This window comes from Odocoileus virginianus, chromosome 3 (genome assembly GCF_023699985.2).
Source record: "Odocoileus virginianus isolate 20LAN1187 ecotype Illinois chromosome 3, Ovbor_1.2, whole genome shotgun sequence".
NCBI classification, from domain to species: Eukaryota; Metazoa; Chordata; class Mammalia; order Artiodactyla; family Cervidae; genus Odocoileus; species Odocoileus virginianus.
The window spans coordinates 48,303,167-48,322,054 of NC_069676.1; the positions used below are offsets into that span (position 1 = coordinate 48,303,167).

Genomic DNA, 18,888 nt, shown 5'->3' on the forward strand with positions numbered 1-18,888 from the left:
TCAAAATTACCAGTTCCATGTAAGGTTCTAACTGTTGTTCTGACTGGAGGAGGGAATGGCAAACCACTCCACTATCCTTGCAGTGAGAACCCCATGAACAGTAAGAAAAGGCAAAAAGGGGCAAAATAATGCTTTGGAATTTAGAACATCCTCTTTTAGATTTGATTTCCCTTTTATAATGAGAGAGATTTCACATCACCAGTTTTTATTTTATTAATAGATTTATTTCTATTTCTGTTCAGAAGTATTTCTATTTTCAGTGGGATGTGAGCAAATTAAATTCAAGAGAAATATCATTTGGTCTTCCATGTATTTCCCAGCATGTTGTACTTACCTCTTTCTGTTCATATTTTCATAGTTTCAATTGTTAAGTTTAGTAAATTCTGAAGTGTTACTATACCTTTTACTCTTAAGTTTTTGAGGATATGTGCCAGCTTTCATTGGTTTCTTTTGTGTACTTCTTTTTGTACTTTTTACAGGGTCATGTAAAAGTTGTTCAGTATTTGGTTAAGGAAGTCAATCAGTTCCCTTCTGATATAGAATGCATGAGATACATAGCAACAATCACTGATAAGGTAGGTTTAATATGCTGTTGAAGCACATTTTTATTCTTTATGGAATTATATACCAAAGTATATGTTAACAGCCTGTTCTTTTCATCCTTTATAAGACAGATAACCTGATTTTTCAATGATTAGTTTCTCCATTTGCAAATGAAGAATGAGTATAATTTATAAATTATTTTGAGATTTTCTTCCTAATATGGACTGTAATTACAGCAACTGCATCTAAACTTTATTGTTAGATTATTAGCCTGATAAGACAGTTTTCTAAGAATGCAAGCTTTTTAAGGAAATGGTAGCTTTTTTTGATTTTTCAGTCAAACTCTAGGTTCAGAGGATAACTTGATTTGGTTTAGTAAATATCCAGTAATTTGGACTTTAAGCCCTGAACTTTGGTATACTTAGCAGCTCAAGTTTTATTGGCCTCTTTATTTGTTTCTGTATTTATATAATTCCATTTCTGGTATAGGAACTGTTGAAAAAATGTCACCAATGTGTTGAGACAATTGTGAAGGCTAAAGACCAACAGGCTGCAGAAGCAAATAAGAATGCAAGTATTCTTTTAAAGGAACTTGATCTGGAAAAGGTGAGTGAGAAATATAATTTTCCTTTTTAGAACTGGTTGAAAATCTAGTAGAATACATTTGCTACTACTTTGACTATAATCTTAACAAAATCTCTTTTTATAAAATGATAAATTATCAAACTACCATCAATTTTTTTTATTCTAACCTGTTATACAAAAAAATATTTTTAACCATATAAGTGAAGAATTAGTTTTTAAACATGTCACAGTTTTCTACGTGATACTATTGCCTAAGTTGTTTTACCATTAGTGTATGCAGAAATTTATTAAAACATTGGAAATCTTTCATTTATTATAAGATCTGGGGTATCGGTGGTTTACTGAATTCTTAAAGAGTAAGTGTCTAAATTTCCTTGGATGTGCTAGTATAATGGAAATTTTTTTTTTAAAAGATCACTTTTCTGAGGCTCAGTGTGCCTCAGAAAATGAGGGTGTTCTTATGAACCCAGAAGTTCTATTAAAAGAATAAATACTATAATCAAGTAGAGTTAGAATGTGGGAGATAGCTTAACATTCAGATATTTTATTGATGATAAAAGAAAGGGGAAAAATCACTTTAGAGATGCTAAAATTTTGATACCAATTCTTAGTTTGTTTAAAAAAAAAAACAAACTTGTTAAAAAACAGAATAAAAAGTTACTTAAAATCAATAAGACAAAAGATAACTTGCCCAGAATGAAAAATAATTTCATGGGCAATTCACAGAAAAAGAAATATAAATTTTCAGTAAATAGATGGAGAAGGCTCAGCTTCATGAATAAACAAAGAAATGTACAGTGAAAGAGTGATTTAAATTTCCTTTGCCAGACTGCTGCTGCTGCTGCTAAGTTGCTTCAGTTGTGTCCAACTCTGTGCGACCCCATAGACGGCAGCCCACCAGGCTCCCCTGTCCCTGGGATTCTCCAGGCAAGAGTAGTGGAGTGGGGTGCCATTTCCTTCTTCACCTTTGCTAGACTAAGGAAACTCAAAATTTAAATGTTTGGGGGAAAAAATTTAAAGGTTTGATAATCGCTGTTGATGGCTAGGATGTGGAGAAATTAGCATTCTGGTATGACTTTTGATACATGGTGTAAATTAGTATAATTATTAATGGAGATGATTTGATGAATTAAATTTTAAAAAGTGCATACCTTTACTCCAGCCATTCCTCTTTTAGAAATTTAGCCAAGGTAAATACTTTGACAAATGCTCAAAGATGCAAGTGTATTAAAGGACATTCACTGTTAAATTGCTTATAATAAGGGGAAAGGTAAAAACCTTAAAGTTTTATCATTAGGAAATTAAGTAAATTTTAATATTTCCATGATAAACTTGATTACAGTTAAAATCACAAGTGGAAAAAATAATACCATTTTAAAATAAAGGGAAGTTTAAAGTTTGATGACTTCTATGTTTCCTTCCATGTCTGTAATTTTATTTTTGTGTAACTACCCAGGGGTATGGTCAGCAATTCCCTGAACAGCCATTTTGCTCTTATGTTACGAAAATGATAAAATAATTGTTAACTGAATATGTAATTTCTTCTTTCAGTCCTCAGACCCTTTCTCATTTACATAGGGAGTTGAGAAACTTCATTTATTTTTTTTTTTTTAATTTTTATTTTTTTCTTTGTTTGGCCACACTATAAAGTGCAGAAGAGTAAAATTTTGTGCTTTGTAGGCCATACAAACTCTGTCATGACTCTCTGACTCTGGTAATATGAGAGTACCCACAGACAGTGGTTAAATGAATGTGTTCCAGTAGAACTTTATTTATAGACATCAAAATTTTAATTTTGTGATTATTTTCACATGTCACGAAATGTTTGCCTTTTCATTTTTTTTCAACCATTTAAAATGTAAAAGTTATTCTTAGCATTCAAGCCATAATTTGCTGATACCTGGTTTTGGATAAATAAAAATGTTAAAAATAGCTTATTTGTGACTTAGAATGACAAATTACAGTTTTGAGAAAAGTGCTTTACTTAATTACCAGGACAACTGGACTTCATTGACAGTTTCATATGGTAAGGATTTTTTAGATAATTTCCATAGAAATGTGAGTAATTTGATGTTTTCTGTTTGTTTCAAGCTTTCTTTATGATGTGAGTCAACCATTGTCATGTTCCCCTTTCTGAAAATAAATAATTTCTATAATGGCCTCCTATGGATATTTTCATAGTGAAATTTGTTAATATCTTATAAAGATTGTAATAGTTGCATTTTAATTAAACACTGCCACATAAATCTAGCTAGTCAGTAATCTACTTTCTGTCTTTATGGATTTGCTTATTCCAGACATTTGATATTTGGAATCATCATACAGTATTTGGTTCTCTGTGACTGGCTTCTTTTGCTTCATGTTTTCAAGGTTTATCCATATTGTAGCATATATCATTACTTCATTTTTTATTGCTGAATAATACCCATTATATAGATACACAACATTTTGTTTATGCATTTATTAGTTGTTGAACATTTAGTTTGTTTCCACTTCATAGGTATACAAGTTGTCTGTTTTGTTTTAACTTGGAATGTTTCATGAATTTGTATGTCATTCTTATGCAGGAGCAGTGCTAACCTTCTGTATTACTTCAATTTTTTTTTAGTATGTTTGCTGCTGAAGCAAGCATGGCATACAAGTTTTTGTATGAATATGTTTTCATTTCTCTTGGGTATATATCTAGGAATGGAATTGCTAGCTCATATGGCAATTCTGTGCTTAACCACTTGGGAAACTGCCAGATTGTTTTCCAAGGTAGCTGCACCATTTTATAATCTTACCAGCAGTGTATGAAGTCTTCAGTTTCTTCTCATTCTAACCATGATTTATCTGTCTTTTTGATGAGCCATACTAGTGACAGTGAAATGGGTATCTCATTGTGATTTGATACGCTCTTCCCTGATGGTTTGTGATGTTGAGCATCTGTGTTTACTGGCCATTTGTATATTATTTGTAGAAATGTCTCCAGATCCTTTGCCTATTTTTAATTGACTGATTTGTCTTTTCATTATTGAGTTATAAGAGTTCTTTATCAATTCCTGATACAAAACCCTTACCAGATGTAAGATTTGCAAAAATTTTTTCCTATTATGTTTTTTCACTTTATTGATGATCCCTTTGAAGCACAACAACTATTAGTTTTGATGATGTCCAGCATATCTGTTTCTTCTTTTGTTGCTTTTATAAATGTGTGTTAAGAGTGACACCCATGGGAAATCCCATGTATCATAAACAAAAGCATCATTTCATTATTTATTTTGAATCATTGCATTATTGTTAAGGTGAGATAAAGAGGCGGGCCGGACTTTGTGACTAAAACAACAATTTTATTCACAGTCAAGAGAGGAGAGCAGAAAGCAGGCTCTTGCAGCTAAAAGAGAGAAAAGAAAAGAAAAGAGAAAAAAGAAAAAAGAGGAGCAGAAAAGAAAGCAGGAAGAAGACGAGGAAAACAAACCTAAGGAGAATTCAGAACTACCGGAAGATGAAGATGAAGAGGAGAATGAGGAAGATGGTGAGAAATGGACCATCTGAATTAATGATAAAAATTCTTTTGTGTTTATCAGCTTCGTTTTGAATGTTTTTTGCTCTCAAAACTAATTCTAGTTAAATATTCAATTACTTTAATCTGAAATTGACAGATGACTTCTATATTCAATATTTCTAAGTATTTTACATTGTAAAGTGACATAGACAAACAGAAGGGGAAGACATTCAGGTGTAATTTAAGTTCCCTGTAAAAATTATGTATGTCCTAAACTGATACCATAAGAGGTTTGCCAGCTTTTCTTCAGGTTCTTCCTTACTCTCTCATTCCCCAGTTAGAAACTGGGGAGAGGTCTGGTTCCTCAGTAAACTTTAAACTAAGGTTTAGTGTTGAAGCTGTATAGCACTGGGGCCCATTACTCTCAAAGAATTGTTTATTGTACAATCTGGCAATTATAGTAACAGGCAAATGATTTTGCTCTATTTGAATTCTAATTCTAAAATGCTATTTTAAAAACTTCTTAAAAAAAAATAAAAACTTCTTAAATCCAATCTGTATTGTGATTTTTGGTTAGTTCATGAGACTAGCATTTCAAAGCTTAAGAATGTTAATGTTTTGTACTGAGTTAGACATCAAAATATATTTTCATTCTCACAACTGTAAAGATTTATTTATTTACTAATGAATACTGATAAAAGGAAAATATGACTAAGAGTGATTTATGAATTATTAGGTATATTCTGTCACAATTTGTTTTGAGATCCGTGGCTCTCAGTGTGATTTATATCCTTTTTCATAATTTCAGTGGAGCAAGAAATTCCCATAGAACCTCCTAGTGCGACTACCACCACCACAATTGGAATCTCTGCAACATCTGCAACATTCACAAATGTGTTTGGGAAAAAAAGGGCCAATGTTGTGACAACTCCTAGCACCAACCGGAAAAATAAGAAGAACAAAACCAAAGAGACTCCTCCCACTGCACATTTAATATTACCAGAACAACATATATCCTTAGCACAGCAAAAGGCAGATAAAAATAAAGTAAATGGAGAAAGCAAAGGTGGTGGTACAGGTGGGAATAGTGATTCAGATAACTTGGACAGCACAGATTGCAACAGTGAGAGTAGCAGTGGTGGTAAAAGCCAAGAGTTAAATTTCACTATGGATGTGAATTCCTCTAGTGATAGGAGATACCCCTCACTGCTACTCCATTCCCAAGAGGAAAAGACAAGTACCGCTGCTTCCAAAACTCAGACACGGTAAAATTTTCTGACTTGTTAACTCTGCACCTACCTTTCCTTTTGCATACTTGGCACAAGAACTTGAAGTAACACAAGTTGTGTTAAACAATTTAAGTCTACCACATTATCTGTCTTCAACATTTAAAACTGAAACATTTAAAACTGGTGTCCTCCTAATCATGTGCTAGTTATGAAAAGAAATTATTAGAACTTTTAAGGTTTAATTTTGAAGTTGAAAATGTTGCATACCTTGGTTTTACTTTAATTATGTCATTTTCATTGATTATATATAGTCCTTTTGGCTTCTGAATCCATTTTAATACTAAAATAAATGATGAACTCTTTACCCTATTTCTGTTTTTCTGAATTGCTAATAATTTGATGTACCAAATTTTAATTCAAATATTTCAGCAAATCTCTTGAGTTTCTATCTTAAAATTTATCTTTTATTGGATTTTGATATTTCTCTTAGACTTGAAGGCGAAGTGAATCCTAATTCCTTATCAACAACCTACAAGTCAGTGTCATTGCCATTAAGTTCTCCAAACATAAAGCTGAATCTGACTAGCCCTAAAAGGGGGCAAAAAAGAGAGGAAGGATGGAAAGAAGTTGTCCGGAGGTAAGTACAATTAGTCTCATCTTTTTAACTTATCTCCTCGTTTTCTCCTCTTGTGAGATGGTTACCCAGTTAATTAATGACTAATTTGAATGTGATTTCAACTACAATGCCATACTATATCCAGAGTAGACTAAAATTAGAAATTAGAAACAGTATGTAAATTGTACATGTATATTTTATATGATACAAGAAATGTTGGCTTTAGAAAAAAAATACTTTATTAAAGCATAAGATATAGCAGTTTACAGACAAATCATAGAAAAATGTCACAAACTTCCTAAGAGAGAGATTCACTTGACAGCAAAGTCACGATGTTATTAGTGAGGGCTATGATATTTGTTTAATGGTCCCCTTTTGAGTCAGACGAGTTTGTTCATCTACGGTATTTAAATAATGTTAGAGTTCGCTAAAGAACCGTTGTCTGCTTTTAACTAATGCAGTTAGATCACCATAAAAGGTGGAGAAAGAGCTCATAAAATTAAACTTCTTTCTCCCTCAAAAAAATAAAGACAAATAGCAACACCCTACAGCTAACTTAACAATTCCTTTTATTCACACTGCTTTATACGTAAACTGATGAATAAAAACAGAGAGGGACCAGTGCTTTAAAGTGTTTCACACAATCCAGAAGGTATTTCAAGCCACTGCTCATGCTTTACAACAGGGAATTAGGACAAGACACAGATTTACTTGTGTGCACTTAATCCCCAAAGGACTAAGATGTCTGAGGTTTTATTGTATAATTTTTCTAAGACGTTTTGTCCATTAGAAGCAAACAGAAAAGGAAGAAGTCTTGGCAGAACAGGAGAAATGATGTGCACTTAATAATTAGATTGATTTAAGTATTATATTATTTATGGCCTAGTCTATGCTCTAGCTTTCAAAATGTCTAAATATAGTCTTCCCAATTTGTCTACATTATCATATTAAATTTTGATCATGAAATGTATTTTAGAGTCTGCAATTGGTTATTCTTCTGGAAGGTATAGTTCAAAGCTTGAGGGTGGAATCTCCAAGGGGAGAATCTTGACAGCCAGCAGTGACCACATGAAAATAATGGATGTTGCTTTCATTTGGTGCTGCCAGCAAACACTGGGTTTCCACAGTAATCCTGCAAGAGAGCCAGGCCATCTTGTCAGATCCCAGTGTCAGCCTCTGGTGTTCTAATTCCACTTGCCTCACACAAGTGGAATTCACACACTTGTGAATTGCTTTTTATGTAATTCAACTCCGAGGCTTATAAGTCGTTGAAACTGATAACCTGCCTGTATTCATTTTCATATAGAGTTTAACAATGTGGTATGCATTATTTTAATTTTGAAAGTATCAATATATATGATCATTGTCATTCAGTTAACATGTGATAGTTTGAATGCTGAGATCATGAGTGACAAGTATAATTTTTTCAAATGGCAATGTGTTTTTCATCTTTACTAAATTAAGTTCAATATAATAAGAGGTCAGTTTCTAAATAAAACCTTCTAGTAACTTCCTCTTTAAGGTTTGATAAATAGTATTCTCCAGATGTTCATGAACATACTTACTGAGACATGTTTTTTTAATAAACATTTTGATTTCATATGCTCATGTGTGTGGTCTTCATTTTATAGGTCAAAGAAATTATCTGTTCCAGCCTCAGTGGTTTCCAGAATAATGGGAAGAGGAGGATGCAACATCACTGCAATTCAAGATGTTACTGGTGCCCACATTGATGTGGATAAACAAAAAGATAAGAATGGCGAGAGAATGATCACAATTAGGTAATTGTGAAATATATATGTGTGTGTGTGTGTATATATATATATAGTTAGTTCTGTGAGGAAGTTAAACTGTATTAGAAGCACATTTTCGTTAGCCATGGTACAATCAGAATTTTATTTCGTGGTAAAGATTACCTAGTTTTTTATGATTTTGATCTTGTTTTGTTTTTTGTTTGTTTTCTCCCCAGGGGTGGTACAGAATCAACAAGATATGCAGTTCAACTTATTAATGCACTTATTCAAGATCCTGCTAAGGAACTGGAAGACTTGATTCCTAAAAACCATATCAGAACCCCTGCCAGCACCAAAGCCATTCATGCAAACTTCTCATCTGGAGTAGGCACCACAGCAGCTTCCAGTAAAAATGCATTTCCCTTGGGTGCTCCAAGTCTTGTAACATCACAGGCAACAACATTATCCACGTTCCAGCCCACTAATAAACTTAATAAGAACGTTCCAGCAAATGTACGTTCTTCTTTCCCAGTTTCTCTCCCCTTAGCTTATCCCCACCCGCATTTTGCCCTGTTGGCTGCTCAAACTATGCAACAGATTCGGCATCCTCGCTTACCCATGGCCCAGTTTGGAGGAACCTTTTCACCCTCTCCTAACACTTGGGGACCATTCCCGGTGAGACCTGTGAATCCTGGCAACACAAACAGCTCTCCAAAGCATAATAATACAGGCCGTCTACCTAACCAGAATGGAACTGTTCTGCCCTCAGAGTCTACTGGACTAGCTACTGCCAGTTGCCCTATCACTGTCTCTTCTGTAGTTGCTGCCAGTCAGCAACTATGTGTGACTAATACCCGGACTCCTTCATCAGTCAGAAAGCAGCTGTTTGCTTGTGTGCCTAAGACAAGCCCTCCAGCAACAGTGATTTCTTCTATGACAAGCACTTGTAGTTCCCTGCCTTCAGTCTCCTCTGCACCTATCACTAGTGGGCAAGTTCCCACCACATTTCTGCCTGCAAGTACTTCTCAAGCACAGCTTTCTTCACAAAAGATGGAGTCTTTCTCTGCCATGCCCGCCCCCAAAGAAAAAGTGTCCATACAGGACCAGTCCACAGCAAACCTGTGTCCCCCCTCTTCAACTGCCAACAACTGCAGCAGCTCTGCCAGCAACACCCCAGGAGCTCCAGAAACTCACCCATCTGGTAGTCCCACTCCTCCGTCCAATAACACACAGGAGGAAGCACAGCCATCCAGTGTGTCTGATTTAAGTCCTATGTCAATGCCTTTTGCATCTAATTCAGAACCTGCTCCATTGACTTTGGCATCACCTAGATTGGTTGCTGCTGATAATCAGGATACCAGTAATTTACCTCAGTTAGCTGTACCAGCACCTCGAGTTTCTCATCGATTGCAACCCAGAGGTTCTTTCTACTCAGTGGTACCAAATGCAACTATTCACCAGGATCCCCAGTCCATTTTTGTTACAAATCCAGTTCCTTTAACACCACCTCAAGGCCCACCAGCTACAGTGCAGCTTTCTTCAGCCATGAACATTATGAATGGTTCTCAGATGCACATTAACCCAGCAAATAAATCTTTGCCACCTGCGTTTGGCCCGGCCACGCTTTTCAATCACTTCAGTAGTCTTTTTGATAGCAGTCAGGTGCCAGCTAACCAGGGTTGGGGAGATGGTCCTCTGTCCTCACGAGTTGCTGCAGATGCCTCTTTCACTGTTCAGTCAGCATTTCTGGGTAGCTCTGTACTTGGACACTTGGAGAATGTGCACCCTGACAATTCCAAGGCACCTGGCTTCAGATCACCTTCCCAGCGAGTTTCTACTAGTCCAGTTGGTAAGCTATTGGTAACTATCATGACTGCGCAGTTTTGGGCTTTAACAGCATAATCTAACCTTCCAAAGATGATAAAGCATTTCTTTTATACATAATGTTTATTGCATGAGCATGAAGAAATAAGCGTATATCATAAACAGTAAAGACCCCTTAATGACTGCTGATTGAATGGACAAAAAACTAGTTGTAGGTAAGTCATTCAAATATGAACTGCTTTATATCCTTTTTTATGATCTCTCTGTACCTGTTATCAAGGAAGTTACACCTTGTGTCAGTTCATTTTCTTAGAATTGATACAATATATTCATAAAAGGGACCCATAGGATGCTTCAAGGATTCCAAATTCACAGACATTTTTTAAATCAAAGTGAGTGTTTGCATTTCTTAGATTTAAAAAGGTTGGGTTACAATTCAGAATCTACATTCTTTGTTTTCAGTCATGGGCACTCAGAATGAATATTAAATGATGTCTTAACCCATCTTGCTTATAGTAGATGGAGCTGCTTGAAGAGATCCAGTGTATATGCTCTTATTTTTAAAAAACAATTTCAAATCAGCTCTTTGTTCCTTGAAATTAGAAATTCGCTGCTGAGGCAGTATAAGAAAGATTTGGAAAGATAAGAAGCTAGTGGTGGCTCAGAGATATTTGGAAAGCCAGAATCCATTTTCCAGAGTCTAAGGGCCAAAATTGTGTTCCAGTCTGCTCTATTATGCTCTGATTTAGTCCAATCTGCTCTAATAAATGCTAAAAGACAAATTAGAAATTGTGGCTGACCTAGAATGGGGGTAAGAAGTAATAGTGCCACTTATTTAGCATTTTTTTTCCAGTTGGAAAACTTCCCAGAGCCCATTTCCTTTTTATTAATTATAAACTAAGTTGTTTAAAATTTGTGAGTTTACTAATATGGCATAGCCTTAGCATTTCTATCAGATACATTTCCATTTACTTACCTTTTCAGGAAAACATAGCTGTTATATCGTCGCTCAAATAGAAATAAATGTTACATAAGACCATCCGTGGCCAAAAATATTAATCTCCAAGATTTTTTTTTTCTTCTTTTCTATAAATAGTTACTACTTTAACTTTTCATTTTGGTCAAACTAATAAAGTTTTCAGAGGCCTCAAGATGAAAGAAAAGCTCATTGCCAGTGCTCAGACTGTGGTAAAATTTAATTAATTTTTAAATTAACCCTTCACATGACTGGCACTAACTAATACGTGAATTTAGATGCCTTAGCTAGAGTTGAGCTTGAGATCTTTCATATTCCAGTGTTTGAGTTTTTTGTACTCTAATACTATATCCCAGAAGATGTGCAGATTATGAATGACTGGAAAAAAGAAAGTCAAGGAAATCATCCATCTAATTTGGTAGTAAACCAGGTTTGGGATCCTTATTATTCAGGTCTTTAACATCAAAATTACTTATTACTAATTAAAAAAAAAATTTTTTTTTTTAAAGCAAGCATTAATCCTTGACATTCCTTCCAGGGTCCAGGATTGATTAAGTTTGGCTTCATTTCTTAACTGCCTGGGTGGTTTCTTTTGTTGATATTCTTCTTTCAAAAGACACGAAAGCATGTAGAGAAATTGGAACTTTCTAACTCTGCTGGCAGAAATTTAAAATGTTACAGCCACTTTGGAAAAATAGTTCCTCAAGAAATTAAAAAGGCTTACCATATGATCCAGTAATTCTTCTCCTAAGTATACCCAAGAGAAAACACACGCCTACACAAAAACTGGTATACAGATGCTTACAGCAACACCATTCATAATAGCCAGAAAGTGGAAACAATCCAATGTCCATCAGTTGATGAATGGAAAACAAAATGTGGTGTATCTATATAATAAGATATTATTCTCAGTATAATGTATATTCGGTATTATGAGATAAAGAAATGGAGTAGTTATTTGTGCTATAACACAGATAAACTTTGAAACCATTTTGCTAAGTGAAAGAAGCCAGTCACAAATGACCACATATTGTATAATTCTTTTTATATGAAATTTCTAGAATAGGCAAATCTAGAGGAAAAAAAATATATTAGTAGTTGCTTAAAGGTTCAGATATGGATCAGGTAAAGGAGGATGGAGAGTGACAGGTAATGCATACATTTTCTTTTAGTGTGAACAAAAATGTTCTAAAATTGACTGTGGTGATGGTTGCACAGCCCAGTGAATATACTAAAGCCTTTGAATTAAAAACCTGCCTGAGAAGTTTTGAATTTTTTACGTTGATGTTAACTACTTTTTCCTGAAATGAGCACCTATAATCCTTTTCCAGATCCTTGCCCTCTTTCCCTACTACATTCTCAAGAGAAAGCAATGGAATTTGAGAAGACTATCAAATTCAGACTTATATAAACTAGATATTGATAGAAATTTTGATGTAGTTTGCAACTTTTGATTTTTTTTTATAAGATGGAGTTCTGAAATTATCTTTAATTTAATAGTATGCTTTTTCTCCTTGTTAGGAAGCAAAAAATTGGTAGATTTTGTTATTCATCTTGCATAGGAAATGACTATAGTTATAGAAATGAATAGCTATTCTTCCAAGTAATAGGTAACACTTAGTCACAACATGCTGTCATTTCATATCCCCTCCAATGAAGGCTTTGAAATTTATCTGAAACATACTCCAGGTGACTGCCATTCCTAAACACTGGACTTTCTATATCTAGTGTTGCCTGGGGTATTCTTCTCGACTGCAAGAAAAAAAAATGGGTTTGGGACATATAGTGTGGTATAAATGGATTCTTGTTGCTGTGATCCACAGAATAAACTGTGTGCTTTCTTCTTTTTTAAAGAGGAATTAAGTAAACTTTGGACTTTCATTTTTTAAAGCCTTAGCTAATTTGATGTCTTGGACCTGTTTTATTTCAGGATTACCGTCCATTGACCCATCAGGCAGCTCCCCATCTTCTTCTTCTGCTCCTCTGACAAGTTTTTCCAGCATACCAGGAACTCGGGTTTTCCTGCAAGGGCCAGCTCCTGTTGGGACCCCTAGTTTCAACAGACAACATTTTTCTCCCCACCCTTGGACGAGCGCCTCAAACTCATGTAGGAATCCTGGAGGAAATCATCCCAAAGAGCCTCTAATAAGTTATTAAGTCATTTGTTATAGGGAACACCATATTGTAATTTTAAGTAATCTAAGTTTTATGCAAATACCCAAGGTTTGTATTGCAGTCATGTCCCAAATTATCAGTCATTGAAGGGTCAGGCTATTCTTTCAAGCCAGATTTGAGGTTACACTGAAACTTGGATCAAGAAAAGAGGTACAAAGAAAAGAGAGAAACTGAGGAAGAGGCTGCTCAAACCCTCTTGGTTTGAGTTCAGCTTTTTTGTATCCTCTATTTTCTGATGAACCATGGCATTTTTATCAAGAGTCACCTCTTTTAGTATCCAAACCACCACCTAAGGATCTAGTTACTTTATAGCAATCTAAGCATTATTTGTTATTAACTCATTCAGTATATCTGCCTTGAGTTAAAAAAAAGAGAAAAGAAAAAGGGATGTAGTTTTATAAGATGCTTTGAGGACAGTATTGTGAAATGGTTTTATTTAAATATCTAATCCGTTTGGTATGATTCCTTGTTTATTTTTACATTTGAGGAAACTGTATTGCCATTTATAAGTAAAAATATTCCCCCATTCTGACTTATTTATTTCAATATTTTGAATAGATGAAGTTCTAAAACGACGTGAACAGGATTTGATTTTTTTTTTTGATGAGCATCATGAGGTAGTCAGTGAATATTGGTCCTTTGACAAAAGAACTTCAGCAAGAATAAATAGGGCCTTTCTTTCTAGCCTTGTTCAGTTCAGTTAAAAAAAGTTTTTTTTAGACTATTTGTACTTGCTTCAGGCATTAGTAGTATGGGATAGTGTTTATAAAACTCATTTATTTTCATTTGAATGATCTTGCAAAATGAAAAATTTCTTTCCAGAACCTGTGTTATGGAATAGATCTTTCCAACAAGGTTTCTCATATTTTTATAATTTGAATTTTTATATGTAATAAAACAATAGAGAAATATTTTGCCACCAGGTGACTCTCCTATTCCATCTGTTTCTTCGGGATCATCTTCACCTCTTTCAGCCACTTCTGCCCCACCAACATTGGGCCAACCAAAAGGAGGCAGTGCCAGTCAGGATCGAAAAATCCCTCCCCCCATTGGAACAGAGAGACTAGCCCGGATTCGACAAGGAGGGTCTGTTGCACAAGCCCCTGTGGGAACCGGTTTTGTTGCTCCTGTTGGACACAGTGGAATCTGGTCATTTGGGGTCAATGCCATGTCAGGTACAGTTACAGTGCCCTCTGTCTGGAGGGATATCTTGAGTCAAGTGTGAGATTTTGCCTTTTAAACTTAGTTCCTTATCTAAATAAATAAGCTTAATTCCTACACTTCACCAATAGGATTGTTTAAACCTTTGAGGAGCCCAGTCCAGTCTCAAAGTCTGGAATGTTTGTTGGGGTTATATATTAATAATAGATGTAATGTGTATGATAGTAATAAATATAAAATAATAAATACAGAGTTGATTAGAAATTAAAAGCATAATTCCTTTCCCTCTTAAGCTTTTCATTGGAGAGTGGGACAATTATTTGATTTCTTTCAGAGAGCATTTAATCTTTTGAAGGACAAGGTAGAGTGTTTGGGATATTCCGAAGACTACATCCAGTTACAGGAACTTGGTTTTTTTTCGGATTGCAAAGATTTTTATGAATGTGTCCTGAGCTACCAAAGGAATGCTTTTGATTAAATTTAGTATGAAAAACTCCAGTGGTAATGTTTTGCTATTTTATCCAGATAAATATCTAACTCTTGAATTCAATTCTTTTTTCTAGAAGGCTTATCAGGTTGGTCACAGTCTGTGATAGGGAACCATCCAATGCATCAACAATTGTCAGACCCAAGCACATTCTCTCAGCATCAGCCAATGGAGAGGGATGATTCTGGAATGGTAGCCCCCTCTAACATTTTTCATCAGCCTATGGCAAGCAGTTTTGTGGATTTTTCTAAAGTGAGTTGACAGACATCATTGTAACTTCTTTAACACTTTGCCAGCCAATGTAGTCACATGTTAAGGAGTAATTTGTACTAAAATAATTCTCCTTTTTGGTATAACTAGTTTGTTTCTATGAATTTGTCAGATCTTTCATCTGTTTTCAAAAGTGGGTTATGTTGTTTACATTAGTTTGTCCTTGAACTATCCTGAAGATGCTGCCATCTTCTTTCCAAACTTGGAAGATTTGACTTTTGCTGCTTTGCATCTGGCTGCCACAGCTGAGAAGGGAGGCCTCTCCCTCTCTGGAAAGCTGGCTCTGAGCTCACCATTGCGTTCTTGTGTGCTCTGAGAGCTTCCAGGCTGCCATAAAGCCAGATTGTGGCTGCAAGCTATCATGTAGAATTCACTTTTCTTAGCACAAGCTTATTAGTAAGTCTAAAATGTGGGAAAGTTGGGGTATTATATGTTCATAAAATATTGGAAATTTCCCAATCTTTGAATATTGGATTTAGTTGTTTTCTCTATCGTCATTGAAAAAGTGTTGCTGATGTAGATAACTACTTTCAGTTTCTCAACACTATACAGTGGTGCTATACATACCACATACTCTATAGAGTTCTTTGAATGAAGGGAAATGAGAGAGATCTATGCTGGTATTATGGAATCATCATTTATAGTCACTTCATGATTACACCTTTCTGCTGTTTTAGGGTCTACCAATTTCCATGTATGGAGGCACCATAATACCCTCCCATCCTCAGCTTGCTGATGTTCCAGGAGGCCCTCTGTTTAATGGACTTCACAACCCAGATCCTTCTTGGAACCCTATGATAAAAGTTATTCAAAATTCAACTGAATGCACTGATGCCCAGCAGGTAAAATGAACTTAATGCTCTTTTATTTTTCAGATTTATCATGTCATCCTTTTAATTCTTTGGGTAATAACAAGTTCTGAATATCAAAAGTCAAGACATCTTACCACTTTGATCTGAATTAAGTTTTTCAATATCAAAATGATGCTACTTAACATTTTGTTTCATGTACTGTATTCTTTCTAGGCAGAAACAGTGAATTGCCATTGCATTTATATATTCATTTTGTAAATGTCTAAAGATTCCTAATTAGAAATTCCAATTTTTCCTCCCCCTTTTCAGATTTGGCCTGGCACGTGGGCACCTCATATTGGAAACATGCATCTCAAATATGTCAACTAAGTTAGACGGTCTTACTCTTTAGCCTTGTTTGAGAAATTTTGACCTTGGAAGAACCCTGGGGATTTTTTTTTAATGTGCCTAAGAAATTTTCTCTGAGGCTTTAGCAATGGAAATTTGATTGCCCATTGTATAAGAACAAATTGATTTCCTAACCACCTGATTATGTTCTCTGGTTAGTTTAGCCATTTTGAAATTAGTGCTTTGGGCTAAACATACTGAATGCTACTTGTATGCAGAAAAGAATTAGATGATTACATATTTCAACCTTTTAGGGTGGTAAATACATGTACAATTGTTTACATACTTAAAAGGAAAAAGTTGAGTAAATTTCTTGTCATATAGTGGCTCTACTTAATGTAGCCTGTATTAATGTGAAATATTTACCAGAATATTCAATAAAAAGATGAACAGTGTTTAGAAGTGGGGTGTGATCCTTTCAGTGGTCATGCAGGTACTGCCCAATCCACAATCATATTGAACCAGGTTGTTAATACTATATTTGTAATAGGCTTCTCACATTTTACACTTTTAGAGTCCATTCTTAGATTGCCTTGCAAAAGCACTTCTAGAATGAGTTGTATACTTAACTCTGTTAAACATTCCTTGTTTATATTTCGAGCCCCTGTATCCTATCTGATTTTAGCAGATAGGCCATTAAAAGGTTTAGCCCTTTGTGGATCATATGAGTATGTTAATAAGAACAATAGGATTTCAGTCAGATGACACTGAACAAACTTAAGATACCCAGATCACCTTTCAGATTCCTTTTGTGCTTCCTGATTTTTTAATCTAAAGATTTATTTTGGTTATAGGTGTTTAAGTTTTGAGTTGGGACATAGGAGGGGGTGGGGTGACTCATATAATTCTGTTATATTGTCAGATCAGCTGAATGTTTATAAATATGTGACTAATTCTGAGTTTAGTTTCATGAAGAGCCAATATGGTGAACAAGCTAAACTCAGGAACCCTGGAATGGATTGCTTTGGCCAAACTATAGGCTATGCCAAGAATTGGATGCAATAGAGAAAAAAAAACTATCCCAATGAAAAGAACAGTCATCAACTTGTTCATGTTGTAATGTGGTTGAATTACTTGGTCTTAGATAAAAGCAATCTAAAAAATAAAACAAAATGTTGGAGACTGATAGAGAAGCCAGAACATACTTTAAGGCAAAGAAGGTTGCACAGAAAAATAGTAACTAGGAGCACAGCCATACCAGAAACATTTTTCTACTCTCATACCAACAGGAGTTCTTAATTTTCTCTGCCCTTCTCCTAGAGCCACCACTAGATGAGACACACCATGTTTGTTCTATCTTAGACATACCTGGTTCTTTTTCTTTTTTTTACATACCTGGTTCTTTTGTCTTCTATATCATATTGCATATGAAAGATTTCTTATTTTCTATTTTGATTGGATTTAGAAATTATCACTGGTGTTGAAGCTGTTGCCTTTGTAGTGCTTAATAACCACATCAGGTAGTCTGAAGAGACCTCACCTTGAGGGGAACAAAGGACCCCTAGGATCACCTACATATCTTGCTGTTTCCAGTTATCACTAATAACAAACAAACCAAAAGAAAAAATCGCCTAATATTAGTGAAATGAATGGAACTATTCTTGATGAAATGTATAGTGAGAGATAATATTAAGTAAATTATTCAGTGGGACAAAAATTAAGTGGTGGTCTATCCTAACTAATTAAAGTACATTTGAATTTTTGGAAGAGCTTTTCCAATATCTTCTACACCCTGAGGACAACAGAATGAGAAACTTGATCTCAGGTCAGGAACTAGAACCCATAAGAGGATACAATTATGAGAAACCCCTAGGAGGATTAGGAACAAATAGCAGCTGTGCAGTTTTTAGCAGTTATTTAGGATACCCTTCTTCCTGCCCTCTTATCTGTACTGCCTTCTTTTCTATTTGAATCCCAGTAGCCTACTCCCCACTACATTTTGCCTGCTATAATCTCTTCTTCCTCTGTCTTGCCTCTTCCTGGCATTACTTTACTGCTATTTTACCAACCTGAACCTTGGATTAAATCTAGCTCAGGTAAGAACTTAATTACTTTCAAATATACAAGGGATTTGCGGGGAGGCAGAGTGGGTAGAGTGGAACAAGTGTCAGAAAACTAAGTTCTCTTTTCATTTCTGCTACTCAATACTGTGTGACCTTAGGCAAGTCATTTCTCATCTCTGGGCTTCACTTTCCTCATCTGAAAATGAAATTTAGTATAACTGAACTCAAAAGGGTCTCCTAGTTCTAACAGATTTACTTGTCTCATGAATGAGAATATGTGGTAGGACTGCTAGAAGCTGATACATGGCTGAGGTTTGAGAGCCCCTACCATTTGGAATCAAAAGCCTGCTGTTGTGAGAGCCATTATTGATTTTGGGGATTTATTGGAGGCAGAAGAAAACCTTGCACATCCATAGTGAGCCTTCAAGTCATTAAGAAACATCCTGCTGAAACAAAAGAAAAAATAAAAGGAACACCCCCCTGAGGCATAGATCAAACCCTATGAATAAGAGCTCATTCAAGAAATAAAACTATCATCAAGGTTTCTGAACCTACTTATTTCAAGTAGTGTTCGATAAAATAAAATACCACCACCAATAACAG

General features: G+C 35.1%; 1 protein-coding gene and 1 non-coding gene across 4 annotated transcripts in view; one reads left to right on the forward strand and one right to left on the reverse strand.

Moving 5' to 3' along the window:
* The window catches only part of ANKHD1 (ankyrin repeat and KH domain containing 1), a 107,219-nt gene extending 90,535 nt beyond the window's left edge, over positions 1 to 16,684 (forward strand). For 2 of the 3 annotated variants that reach the window (XM_020880634.2, XM_020880637.2), the window contains 12 exons: positions 480 to 575; positions 1,033 to 1,149; positions 4,468 to 4,642; positions 5,421 to 5,877; positions 6,332 to 6,478; positions 8,089 to 8,238; positions 8,427 to 10,039; positions 12,921 to 13,097; positions 14,089 to 14,340; positions 14,890 to 15,065; positions 15,761 to 15,925; positions 16,205 to 16,684. In XM_020880634.2, the coding sequence (XP_020736293.1) occupies positions 480 to 575; positions 1,033 to 1,149; positions 4,468 to 4,642; positions 5,421 to 5,877; positions 6,332 to 6,478; positions 8,089 to 8,238; positions 8,427 to 10,039; positions 12,921 to 13,097; positions 14,089 to 14,340; positions 14,890 to 15,065; positions 15,761 to 15,925; positions 16,205 to 16,264 (3,585 nt within the window). In that variant the 3' untranslated portion in view covers positions 16,265 to 16,684. The remainder of the gene's footprint in view (positions 1 to 479; positions 576 to 1,032; positions 1,150 to 4,467; positions 4,643 to 5,420; positions 5,878 to 6,331; positions 6,479 to 8,088; positions 8,239 to 8,426; positions 10,040 to 12,920; positions 13,098 to 14,088; positions 14,341 to 14,889; positions 15,066 to 15,760; positions 15,926 to 16,204) is intronic. The other variant, XM_020880636.2, reaches the window with a different exon arrangement.
* On the reverse strand, positions 3,651 to 3,756 carry LOC139034539 (U6 spliceosomal RNA). Its single transcript, XR_011487081.1, has one exon. It is a non-coding gene; the product is annotated as a U6 spliceosomal RNA (small nuclear RNA).
* Positions 16,685 to 18,888: the final 2,204 nt, after the last annotated feature.